Source organism: Saccopteryx bilineata, chromosome 3, assembly GCF_036850765.1.
Source record: "Saccopteryx bilineata isolate mSacBil1 chromosome 3, mSacBil1_pri_phased_curated, whole genome shotgun sequence".
Classification (NCBI taxonomy): domain Eukaryota; kingdom Metazoa; phylum Chordata; class Mammalia; order Chiroptera; family Emballonuridae; genus Saccopteryx; species Saccopteryx bilineata.
The window spans coordinates 130,700,210-130,712,390 of record NC_089492.1 but is presented as its reverse complement, the minus strand read 5'-3'; the positions used below and the strand labels follow the sequence as shown (position 1 = coordinate 130,712,390).

The following is a 12,181-nucleotide window of genomic DNA, read 5'->3' as shown; positions in this document are numbered from 1 at the left end:
TCTATTTCTATTGATGTAATTGTTTCCTTTTCCTTTCTCATAAATACTCGTTGCCTTTGTCTCCTAATCAACATTTGGGCTTCTGCCTGAATTAATGATTCTTGAATACCTATTCTTGTTGATCTCAAAATAACACTTCTTTGCGGTCTTTATTTTTAAGTTAACACCAACTAAAATTACTTCAGTACTCATTCTGGCACTGCTGGTTTCTAGTTGCACAAGAACGCTAAACTTGTCTCCCCGCAGCTCTGCTTTCTTCCCTGTCTGCTTCATTTCCAAGGTGGCTCTGCCCAAACGGTTGCAAAGATGGCTGCCAGCTGGAGTCTTTCTACCAGTTTCGCAGTCCACTTGAAAACGATCTTTTTAGTTCTTGAAAGTTCCTAGACCATCTCTTACTGGTCGGGCTCAGAACATGTGACCAACCCTAAACCAATCCCTATGTCTGATTGCCCAAACCTAGGTGTAGTGATCACTCCTAAAGCTGAGTCTGCCTTATTTCAACAGTGTGGTATGAGCAGCAGAGGGGTGGGTCACCACTACACCAAAGGATAAAATGTTTTTGGTGGTTTTAATTATGTCATTGATTTAGTGAAGAAAAATTAAAAGTTGGCAAATTGTCCTTAATCCCACCAACTATAATTTTTAAGGAATGAACAAAAAATGTGAGAGAGGCTACTGCAGAATTTCAAAGGAGAAATTGAGAGCCAAGACCCGTAGGAATCACTCTACTGGAATGAATGAGCATACTTTTGAGCACTTGAAAGAACAACTGTAGGTCTGACCAGCCCATCCATTTGAAAGGCTGAAGGTTACTGATCTGAGAGGCCGGAATAAAATAGCAAAAAGAGCTGGTAAAGGCTTTAGAATATACCAGACTACGTGCTGCAAACAAATACAGCCAGAAACAGAAAGAGCTTGGTAGAATTTTCGCCTTGATGTCTGTCTAATGTACTCCAGAGGTGGAGCGATATTGCTGACGATCTTATCTCATTGGTGTCAGCTCCACTACATTCTTGGTACTCTACAGACTGCAGCCTAGCCTCTGGTGGGCCCTCTCCCACAGACATCTTAAAGTTGGGCAAGTCCATTGCTGAGTTTTTTGCCCACCTTCCAGCCCAAACTGGGTCCACTTCACCCTTTTCTTTATCCAAGATGCCTTCCTCATCCTCACCCCCAATCCAGACACTGCATTCCATTTATCTCCCAAATATCTGTTAAAAGGAGGGACGCACAAGGCCTGGTGAATTTTATAATAAGTTTATTTATGCATCTGCGGACATAGGGGTTGAAACCCTAGTGGCGTCAGCAGGAGAGGATTAAAAGCCTCATCCATTATAGGACTGAGTTTGGGTGTATTTCTCATGGTGCTGGCTAAGTAAAGAGCACTCAGATAAATGATGGGGGCTGACTAACTGTCAGGATATCCCAGGGTCAGGCGGAGGTAAGATATCAATCACGATTGCTCAGGTGGAGTCAGGGAATTGCCCCAGCCCTATGCCACCTAAAGCTCAACCTAGCTAGTTGAGGCAATTGGTAAGGGGTCCTGGACCCAAACCTAACAATATCTCAATCCATTCCTCAATCCCTGCTGCCATTGTTCTAGTTCCGTCTCAAGTCTCACCTGGACTATAGCGATAGCCTCGGAACTTCCGTCCTCGGCTCCAATTCCAGCCCCCACAGTCCCTCCACCTCGCAGCGGTCACCGTGACCTTTCAAATACGCAAATCTGAAAACGAGACACCCCTCCCCCGGCTTCCCTTTTCTGGAGGAAGAAACCCAAGTTCCTCAGTTGAAAAATCAGGTTGAGGGATTGGGGGGTGAGGGGTAATGGAAGTTCCGCCTAGGAGGCAAAAGGCACTGGGATGAGAGAAAGGTAGGCAGAGGGTACCAGATCTGGGTAGTGTTTCTCAAACCGGGCGGGAGGGATACGCTGGTGGAACGAGCCCAGCGGAGGGAGTCGAAGCGCGGGGGATCGCAGAGCCCTGAGCGGGCGGTGCAGCAGGTTGCGCGGCGGCGTGTTCCCGGGCACTGACCCGCCCGGCGCGGGGCTGCCGGGGCGGGCGGCTCGCGGCCTCCGGGCAGCAGGGGGCGGCCTCGCCCACAGAGGCGGCTTTGGGTCCAGGCTCCGCGCCTTTCGCGTGACGCGGCGACCTCGGGCGGCGGGTCGCGTCAGCCAGGCATGACTGCGTGGATCCCGGCCGCAGCAGCGCCTCTGCTCCGCCGTATCCGCGGGGTGAGCACGGGCAGGGGCCAGGTGCTCGCCCTGGGCGGGAGCTGCGGAGGGGCCGCGGGGCCGGGGTAGGGGTCCCCCCGAACTTTTTCTCATTCATTCCTTCATCCGTTGATTCGTTAAATCAGTGGGTCCGGGCAACCGGCATTCGGAAAAGTGTCAGGCCCGGCGGCTGGGGGACCTCCGGCGCTCTTTAGATGTCGGGCGAGGGGAACAGACATCTAAACAGCGAAAATACAGCCGGCAGGGGAAAAGCAGTGTTAATCTATGGAGCCGGAGACAGGAGTCCTAGCCTGGAGTCACAGCGTGGGTGCCGGGCACTGTGGCGGGGTCTGGGCTGTGGGAACGACCGCCCGGCCTCGTTGCCCTTGACCGGCCCTGAACCTCACACACCCGGAGCCGAAGCCCAGCAGAGGGCACTCACCACTCGCGCTCTCAATTTTCTCTCCCCCTTTCTGATTCATCCATTCCGCACTTCTTCCACTTCTTTCTCTTTCCTCTCATATTCTTCCTTCTGCCCTGCTGGTCTTAGACCTGCTTCTCTGAAGTAATTCCACTGGTGACTTTCAGCGTGGACTGGCGGCATCTGGGGAGTTTGTCAGTAGGTTGCATGTTTAAAGGCCGCTGCCCATAGTTCTGCTAAAATGAAGGAAAGCCTTCTCCCGAGAAATCTGCAATGCTAACCAACCTCAATCCTTGGTGATTACCCTTGCCTGTCACCTGATTATTCTCTGCATTTGCCCCCACCCGCCACCCCAGGTGCTTTCTTTGGAAGAAGCTCCAGCCCAACCCATACCCTAGTCTTACCTAGGTCCACAAGGACCACAAGTTTCTCTCCCTCCATACGGCACTTCAGGCAGTCTAAGTACAGATCTTTCTCCTGAGCTTTATTTCAACTGCCTGCCAGACTTCTTTGTGAGTGCCCAGTAGGCATGTCCTGAATTGTGTGGTTCTTCCCCTCCCTCCCTCCCTCCCAACAGGACAAATTCAATCTTGGTCTTTGAGACCAGTTGGTGAAAGAGCCAGTGCCCAGGTCATTTTAAAGAAGGAGCTCCGAGATTCTGTAATACAGGACCCTGCTCTGGGCCTTCAGGAAAGGCTTGAGGATGGGCAGTACTGAGGGGTGGGGGGGGGGGTACTTTTTGCACCAGCACTTGATCAACAGGGCTGGTGTTCTCCCACCTGCCATCCTCTGCCAGCCAGGGACCCAAGCTGGTGCCACTCCCTTTGCCTCTCATCTGGGCACCTTTCCTGACTATTTTCAAAAGGCACTGCTTTGTGCAGGTTACTTTGGCAGCAAGATGCCTGTTTAAGTCCAAAATCTTTAGCCTGACATTCAAGGCCTGCCATACTCTATATTCAGTCTCCCTTTTCAGCTTCAACCCAGCCAACGGGCTGCTCACCTGGTTTTCTGCCTCTTCGCCCCTAAGGGTTGAGATATATTCCCCTCAGAAGCACTGACTCCCTGTGGTAGCCACTAGAGGAGGGGGGTGAGTGGGTGCCAATGGCAAATAATCTAAAAACATTTCTCTTTCAGGACATTTAATAGAATTCTGCGTCTTCCCAGTGAGAATTTGTTCATGTTGCAAAGGGTCGCTGGTTTATTGAGCAATAGGTCACAAGGTCATATCCTACTGGAGAAACTGGAATGTTGTTAATCAGGCCTAAAGGGTGGGTGGCATTTGGCCCCACCAGTGCCTGGTCAGTGGCATGGTCAGCCAGCAGGGCACAGCAGCCTGGCCTCTCCCAGCTCTGCATTTTACTACCAGCCTTGGGCATATTACTAAATACCTGTTTCCTCACCTATAAAACTGCCATCTTGATAGTATCTCTCACAGCATTATCACAAGCTAAACATCTATTGAATTAGGTTTGGGGCCTTGTCTCTAGAGTCCAAGTGAGTTGTTTAAAATCATCCCCACTCCAAGAAAGTTTATTCTGCATTCTAGGGAGTGTAAGTGGGCATCTGACAAAAAGCCCTTCTGATTTAGCCCGTGCCCATTCTGGCCCTGCCTAGTAGGACACCGGCAGGTGGGTCCTGGGCAGTGGCCGCTCACGGGCAGCGTCACCTTGCTCAGCTGTGACTCTTCTCTCTTCCATGGCAGCTTCCTGTTCTCAGCTGTGCCCAGCGGATGTTTGCCACGCAGACTGAGGGGGAGCTCAAAGTGACCCAAATTCTTAAAGAAAACTTTCCTAGAGCTACAGTTATCAAAGTCACTGACATTTCAGGTACGGTTTTCACTTGTCTCCCCACAGTTTGGTAGGATTTTGCCCTCTGGAGAGGCTGAGGGTGGGGGGAGGGGCTTGGCAGAGGGAATTTGACCACTTCTCAATATGTGGAAGTGAAGATACAGAAACATCAAGGGAAATTGTGGGGACGAGGTTCCTCTCCGTCACCCTTGGGCTCTGGTCCCTCCGTCTTTCATTTGACTGCATGACAGGGGTTACAAATATTTCCCCACACTCTCCTGATAGCCTCGAATGTCAGCATGGGAGTGGACCCCAGGAGGAGTTTTCCCCAGGAGGAGATGGTGGAACCTGCCCAGTCCCTCACAGGGAAGAGGTGACAGAACTGGAACCAGACCCAGGACCAGGGCGACTCTGGCCTGAGCTCAGTTTCCTGCCCCAGCCAGACCGTGCCTTGCTCAATGGCCACTGGCCCCTCGCAGCTCAGGCTGCCTGTGTGTGAGGAGCAGGCTGGGCAGTCACCTCCTGTACGCACAGGGTGGGGAAGATAGAGCCTTCTTCCAGACACACCCATGGAGTGCGCGGTGGGCAGGCACCTGACTCCCACACCCAGACTCGGTCTTTGCCACTTCGCATTGCCATGATGGCTCACAGGCGTTTCTGAGAACATAACATTTACAGGACTGGCAGAAGGTTTAGAAAGTAGGTTTTATTCTGGAAACTAGAAGAAGTTAATTAATCTGAAGATCCTTTAGAAGGATAGGTGGGGTGAGCACTCTGTAGGGGGCTTAGAGCAATGCAAGGCTTTGATGTCACCAGTCCTGTACCTGCCCCAGGCCCAGGCAGAGCTGGAATGCCTAGCTCTGGGCAGAGAAGAGAAAGAATTGAGGCTGGGAACCTTGGTTTAACCAAAGCTTGGACTCCTAGAGCTCCTAAGAGGAGCGTACAGAGCACTTCTCACACAGTGGCCTGGTGTTAACAACACAGGGAATATTCTCTTTCTTGCCCAGGTCATTTAATGCTAAAGCAGCGTGTTTTCTCTTCAATGTGGCTCCCCAACCTCGTGGAGGCAAAGCTTGGTCAGGTAGATGAGTCCACCACAAGCTCTGCCTTGAGAGCTTCCCCAGAAAGCTGCTCCCTCCCTGCAGAGGTCCAGGATATGAAACACAGGGCTCCTTACTAGCCGAGCTGGTCCTGGTGAAGTACCGCAGCTCCATGATCCTAATGTTTGCAGTCTTAACTGTGATGCTGCGTCCCTGCCTTTCTCGCACTTCCTTGTTCCTTTCTTCTGCATAGTGTTACACAGTTTTCAAGCCAAATTGAAGTGCATTTTTTGCACTTAAAAAAAAAGAAAAATACAATTGTTGGTGTTTTTTGAAGGTAGAACACTGAAATTCAGTCCCTCCCACCCTCTTCCATGGCATTTGTTGGCTTAATAAAAGGAAATACAGGGAGTCCTTGCATTATGACACAGTTCTGTTCCTATGACAGTGACGTAACCTGAATTTTGATGTAAGTTGAAACACACCCTAGCCTAAGTCAATTACCTATCCTAACACAGTTGTCAAATCATAATCTTTCTAGAACATAAAAGCACAACTAAGCCACAGGAAAAGGACATAAATACACTGTACTGTACACTGTACTGTAGTAACAGAAAAAATGACCAAAAATGAGTAAGCTGATACACTCACGTCTCAATTTTTTTTTTTTTTTTTTTTTACAGAGAGAGACTCAAGAGAGAGGGATAGACAGGGACAGACAGACAGGAGCAGAGAGATGAGAAGCATCAATCATTAGTTTTTCGTTGCACGCTGCAACACCTTAGTTGTTCATTGATTGCTTTCTCATATGTGCCTTGACCGTGGGCCTTCAGCAGACTGAGTAACCCCTTGCTTGAGCCAGTGACCTTGGGCTGAAGCTGGTGAGCTTTTGCTCAAACCAGATGAGCCCACACTCAAGCTGGCGACCTCAGGGTCTCGAACCTGGGTCCTCTGCATCCCAGTCTGACGCTCTATCCACTGTGCCACTGCCTGGTCAGGCTCATCTCAATTTTTTAAAGTTTTTATGGGAGTGAGCGTCATTAAACTCAAAATGTCATATGTCGAGACAGCCGTTACCCAAGGACCCCCTGCACTAGCAAAACCTACGTTTCCTAGGTTTTCCATGCTGTGGGCCTTATCTTTCCTGCCCCGCAGGTAGTGATCCTGGGCGGTGCAACCGCCTTGCGAAAGGAGGAACACATTGTGGGTGGAGGCAGCCTGCCAGGAGGCTGTGGTCAGATAGTAAGGCATGACCTTTTCCTGACAGTCTTAGCAACTTTCTGCTGAACAGTCGTAGTCAGACCTTGAGACTGTGCAGTACTTCAAGGACATACGGGACTGTGACTGCCCTAACTTGATTGAGACGCTTTCTAATTGCATTTATTTCAGGAGGTTGTGGGGCAATGTATGAAATCCAAATTGAGTCAGAAGAATTTAAGGAGAAGAGGACTGTCCAGCAGCACCAGATGGTAAACCAGGTGAGTCAAGACAACAGTGCTCCTTTGCCACTGGTCTCCTGCGCCCGAAAGGGCCTGCGAGAGGCGATGGCATTTACCGCAGTCTCAGGAAAGAACAGTGCCGTCCCACAGTCATGCAGACAGGACTTAGGACCTGAGAAATATATAATCTGGGGCTATCTGGAAACCGATTGTGTGCAGTTGAAAATAAGTCACCTGATTTTTTTTGTATGTTACCAATATTTACTGTTATTGTCACATATTGAATTGTATTTGTAAATGTAGGAGTACTAAAAGATATGTTTTATAGATTTGAAGGTTTTTTTAGGCTGCTTTACAGATGGGTAAATTGAGGCACGGCATGATTGAGAATTGTCCCAGCTGCCCCAGACCCAGTAACAGACAACAGAGGTCTGAAACATCAAATTTAACCAGACAAGGCCACGCTTGTTTATTATCTCCGCTTGTTTACTTGGAATTAATACCAGTCATGGCCCTTGGGCCAGTGTCTATAAACTTGCCCCTGTCAGCAGATATATTGAATATTTGACATCATTTCAGAAGATCTTAAACATTATGAACTACTTTAACTTCTGTAAAGCACAGCTTTGGTCATGAGAGTTCAGCCGTTAACCACTTAAACACCGAGTTCAGGTGCCCCACCTTGCTGTTCCAGGACCTCCCCACCTGTCTCAGCCCACACCCTCCCTCTGCCCTTGCCCATTGGTTTCTGCATCTGGATCTGTGCCCAATTGGCTCTGCCTTCCTCCTTCTCTACCCTGCTCAAATGCTGCCTCCCTTCCTGCCTGGCAAGGATGAGGGACTTCCACCTTCTGACTCCAGCAGTTTTGCCTCGCACTCTGGATACTTACATCCCGGCCTTCTGTCTCATGCCCTGTCAGTCCTGTGTGGACTAGTTCCCTTCCAGATCTGTCTTTGGATCGTCATGGAGCCCAACCCTTCACTTGCATGTAGACACCTACAGCTGCAGGTGTGCCAGTGGTCTGCCGGGCAGTCTGGGGTGGGACAGCAACCACTTCACTCCTCCGGACAGCCCCTGCCTGGTTCCCTGTGTTCAGGGGGCCACCACAACTCACACCTGCTCCATCCTCAGGAGCAAACTCACCGTTCATCTGGGACCCTGCCAACTGGTGGCCCAGCCTCTCTCTGCTCTCACGGTCATCACCTTTCTCTTCTGAAATAGTCACTGGCACTTGCTCTGGGCCAGGCCCAGGAATGCCAGGATGACGAGTGTTTCTTCCCCACCCATCCTCTTCCCACTCTGGGGAGCAGCCGTAGGGAGGAGAGTGAACGCCGACTTGGCTCCGTGCCTCACAGTGGGATCTGAGCTCAGCTCCGTCTTTGGCAAAGACCACATGAGGTACTGACCACATGTGCCAGCCTCGTGCCAGCCTCATGCCAGCGTGTGGAAGGCATTTGGTAACTGGCAGTCGCCCTCTCCCTTCTCTGGCCTCTTTCCTGCCTAGTCCCCCTCACCTCCCTCCTCCCAAGGGTGCCTCTGCCTGTGTTTCCCCAGCTCAGAGCCCTTCAAGGTGCACCCACAGAGCCCAGTCCCTCTCTCCTGGCCTGGGACTTCCAATCCCCTGTGTGGCCTGACTTGAAGCCAGGCTTTTCCTGGTGAATCATGTGTTCCAGCCGTTCCTCGCCTTGTGCTCCTGGGCCCGATGCCTTGTCCCTCTCTGCCTGTTCCACTCCCGGCTGCCCAGCTCCTGGGCTGCTTCCTCCACGAGCGGCCAGTGCAGCAGCAGACACTCTCTCCTGGGAACACAAACCCAAGTCCTGAGCTGGCTTGGGGTCTGGCAGCACCCATCACTACACTGAGTCCATTTCTTGAGGATTTGTGTTACTTCCCTTCCTTTCTCATCATTTTTCCCATGACTTTTTTCTTCTGTGTCCCCAGCTCCCAGCATGGCAGGTGTTGAAATGTTTACCCAATCTACATCGTATAAACAGTGAGACTTTGGCAGTCACTTTTCTTCCAGGGCCTCAGTTCCTTCCATTTTAAACTGACCCAGGGGATCTTTAAGGGCCCCTGTAGCTGTCAGATACTGTGACCTGTGTTGGGGAGCCCTCAGAGGGCTGCAGAAGAGCTGGGAGAAGGCACTGCTTAGGGCACAAGGGGTCAAGACCTTTGTGTGAAGGTGTGACTGCACCCTCACCCAGCGTGGAGGCTTTGGGGACTGGAGCCTCGGCCCAGACAGAGGGACAGCCTCTGGGGAGCACCCTGTGCCTGCAGAAAGCAGAGAGCTCGTGACCCGGGGAGCTATGTGCCTTCTCCCAAAGGTGACATGAGGTTCTTCCAGGGGCTTTTCTGCTTGTTTGCAGAGTGGAAGGGTTTGTATGTGAACATGGAGATTGTGGGGCAGCTCACTGGCTCCCAGCACAACACCCAGAGGAAACAGGTGGCCAACACATCAGGAAACGTGGACGCAGGTCCCATCTCCTAGTCACTTGCTGAGTTTGGACGAGGGGTAGACAATATTTCTTTTTTATCCTAGAAGGGCTAGGTTGTCCTTATATTTAAGAAGGGGATAGATTATCTCTAAGGCTCCTGACTTGATAAACCTAACCACATGTGTTTGGATTTTTTTACTTATGACAGAGAGCAAGTTAAAACTGACATAAGCAAACAAAGGAATGAATTGGCCCACATGATGAAATTATCTGGTTTCTGGCACATTTCGATTCAGAGTCTTAAACAAGTTCGTCTGCTTGCTCTCTTTCATATCCTCTCCCTGAACTCTTACCTTGTGTGTTGGCCTCATTTTCTCCTACTGGAGAGGCTCTCTACTGAAAAATCCCAGGCATTTGCCAAAAAATGTATCTATTTTGTTCATAGACATTTCCATATTATAATTATAGAAGAATATGTTATCTATTTAGATGTTAATTAAAGGCAACCAACAACTGAGTCTTTTGAAGCGTCATTAGTAATGCTTCTAGTTCTTTTATTTCAGAAGCAATGTCGTTTTGTGCAGCGTGGTCTCATCGTTGGACAGTTCTGTCCTGCTGCTGTAGAGGCAGAATGGAGTGCCAGCTCACTTTGTCTTGTCCACTGTGATGATCAGATTTGGACCTAATATAAAGGACTTTGTACTCCAGGGGCTGCACCTGCCTCAGGCCCTGGCGCTTCTCTCTTGCACTGCAGAGAAATGATATGGATGTGACTGTGGTGGCTCATTCCAATTTGTGCCCTGATACCATCTGTAGTCTTAAACAAGTCTCATAATTATTTTACAACTTTATTTTTAAAGTAAAAGTGAGGAATTCACGCTAAATAGTGTGGTTTTAAAGACCAGCTATTCATTATTCAAAACAGCAAAACACACACACACACAAAAAGTCTAAAAAGTTCATCATTAGGGAGTGGGCTGAGAAGTTATGATAGATCTATATATGGGAGTGCTATGCTAATACGAACAAGGAAGTTTCTCTCTATGCCTGATACAGAAAGAGTTCTGGTGGTCAGGGTAAAGGCGATGTGCAGAACAGTGTGTGTAAAGTGCTACCATTTTTGTTTTAAAAGGTAGTGTGGGTTGGAATGTATATTCATATTAGCTTGAATATGTATTTTTAAATCCTTGCAAAGATGCACAGAAAGCTAACAGCAGTTGTCTGTTTGGGGATAGAGGGGGAAACTGGGATACAGAGGGCAGGTGTAAGAGGGAGGTGACACTGTATGCCTTTTTATGCGCTTTTGATTTTGAGCCAGGTTAGATTCTGATTTTTTTATAAATTGTTTTCCTAAAAAAGGAAAAACTGTTTAAAGAACCTGTGTACAAAGGCTCTATCAATATAGAGCTATATAAAAATAGTCTCAGAGAGACTTACTGTCATCAATGTCAAACACAGAAAAATGATGATGCCTTTTTACCTATTTAGGCACTAAAAGAAGAGATCAAAGGAATGCACGGATTGCGGATATTTACCTCTGTCCCCAAACACTGACCACGCTCCGGCTGCATAGATGCTGCTGCTTAAAACTTTGGGTGAACTTGACCATTTTTTCCTAGGCTTTTGCCAAAAATGTATCTATTTTGTTCATAGACATTTCCATATTATAATTACAGAAGAATATATTATCTATTTAGATGTTAATTAAAGGCAACTGACAACTGAGTCTTTTGAAGCGTCATTAGTAATGCTTCTAGTTCTTTTATTTCAGAAGCAATGTTGTTTTGTCCAGTGTGGTCTCATCGTTGGACAGTTCTTTCCTGCTGCTGTAGAGGCAGAATGGAGTGCCAGCTCACTTTGTCTTGTCCTGAGACTTCCTTGTTTCTCACCTGTGAAACTGCTCAAGCCCCTTAATTTTACCAAAAAGAAAAGAAAAAAGCTCTGGCAGGATAGTTTGGTTGGTTAGAGTGTTGACCAGAAGTGCAGAGGTTGCCAGTTTGATCCTCTGGGCACATACAGGAACATATTGGTGTTCCTGCCTCTCTCTCTCTCCATTCCTCTCACTAAAGTCAATAAATAAAAATTAAAAAAAAAAAATCTCCTGGGTGTACTCTTTCCATAGTTTTCCGCTCTCTTTCCTTTCCCTCCAAACTTCTTACAAGAATGATCTTGGGCTGCAAGAATGATCTTACTCCCTAGAGTGGACTCAGGATTTGAGGCTGCCTGCATCAGGCTCTTTTTCCTGTGTTTGCATCTTGGTGGGAGGTGGAGCCCACCTGCCCCCTGACAGAATCTGGAAAGTCTTGGTTTTCTGGTGTTCTGGACTGGAAGAAAAGGTGATGTGGCCTAGCAAGCTTCCCTGGGGGTTGGGGACACCAAGAAACTCGGACCCTTGCCTCTGCTTCACCTTACCCCACCCAGGCACACGCGTCAGTCCTACTTGTTCCGCGTGTCTGCACCCAAATCTGGCAACAAGAAATTCTTAAAGTATCACACACACCCCAAGTTGTTCTTTCCCCAAAACTAAAAGGAAAGTTGGAAAATCAATCACAGGGTTTCTTTTTAGTTGATTAAAAAAGAAATTGTTAATTTTAGAGGCCAGGGTATAAAATTGCATCTGATTCAGCCAACTCCCAGCTTTTTGATTAAGTGCTCTTGTGGAACTGCTGAATTATGAAAGATGATATGTTTTCTGAGCTAAGAGTGTTCACAAATAGTGTACATTTTTCCAGTGGAAAATTCAGAGTCCTGAGGTAGGTGCTTGCTGACAAGGCAAGTCAATCCAAGGGGACTGCCTGTCTGCAGCGTTCCCTAGGCCCTTAGGTTCCATGGGTTCCTGTGGGGCCCCT

The 12,181-nt window shown here is 48.7% G+C and overlaps 1 protein-coding gene across 2 annotated transcripts; it reads left to right on the top strand.

Annotated features, from left to right (window-relative positions):
• Positions 1-2,104: 2,104 nt before the first annotated feature.
• On the top strand, positions 2,105-11,073 carry BOLA3 (bolA family member 3). Of its 2 annotated transcripts, XM_066267418.1 has the most exons (4): positions 2,105-2,233; positions 4,336-4,459; positions 6,850-6,938; positions 10,821-11,073. In XM_066267418.1, the coding sequence occupies exons 1-4, from the start codon at positions 2,180-2,182 to the stop codon at positions 10,884-10,886; spliced, it is 333 nt and encodes a 110-aa protein (XP_066123515.1). In that variant the 5' UTR covers positions 2,105-2,179; the 3' UTR covers positions 10,887-11,073. The 2 variants fall into 2 exon arrangements, with proteins under 2 accessions (XP_066123515.1, XP_066123516.1); XM_066267419.1 differs by lacking the exon at positions 6,850-6,938.
• The last annotated feature ends 1,108 nt before the right edge of the window (positions 11,074-12,181 follow it).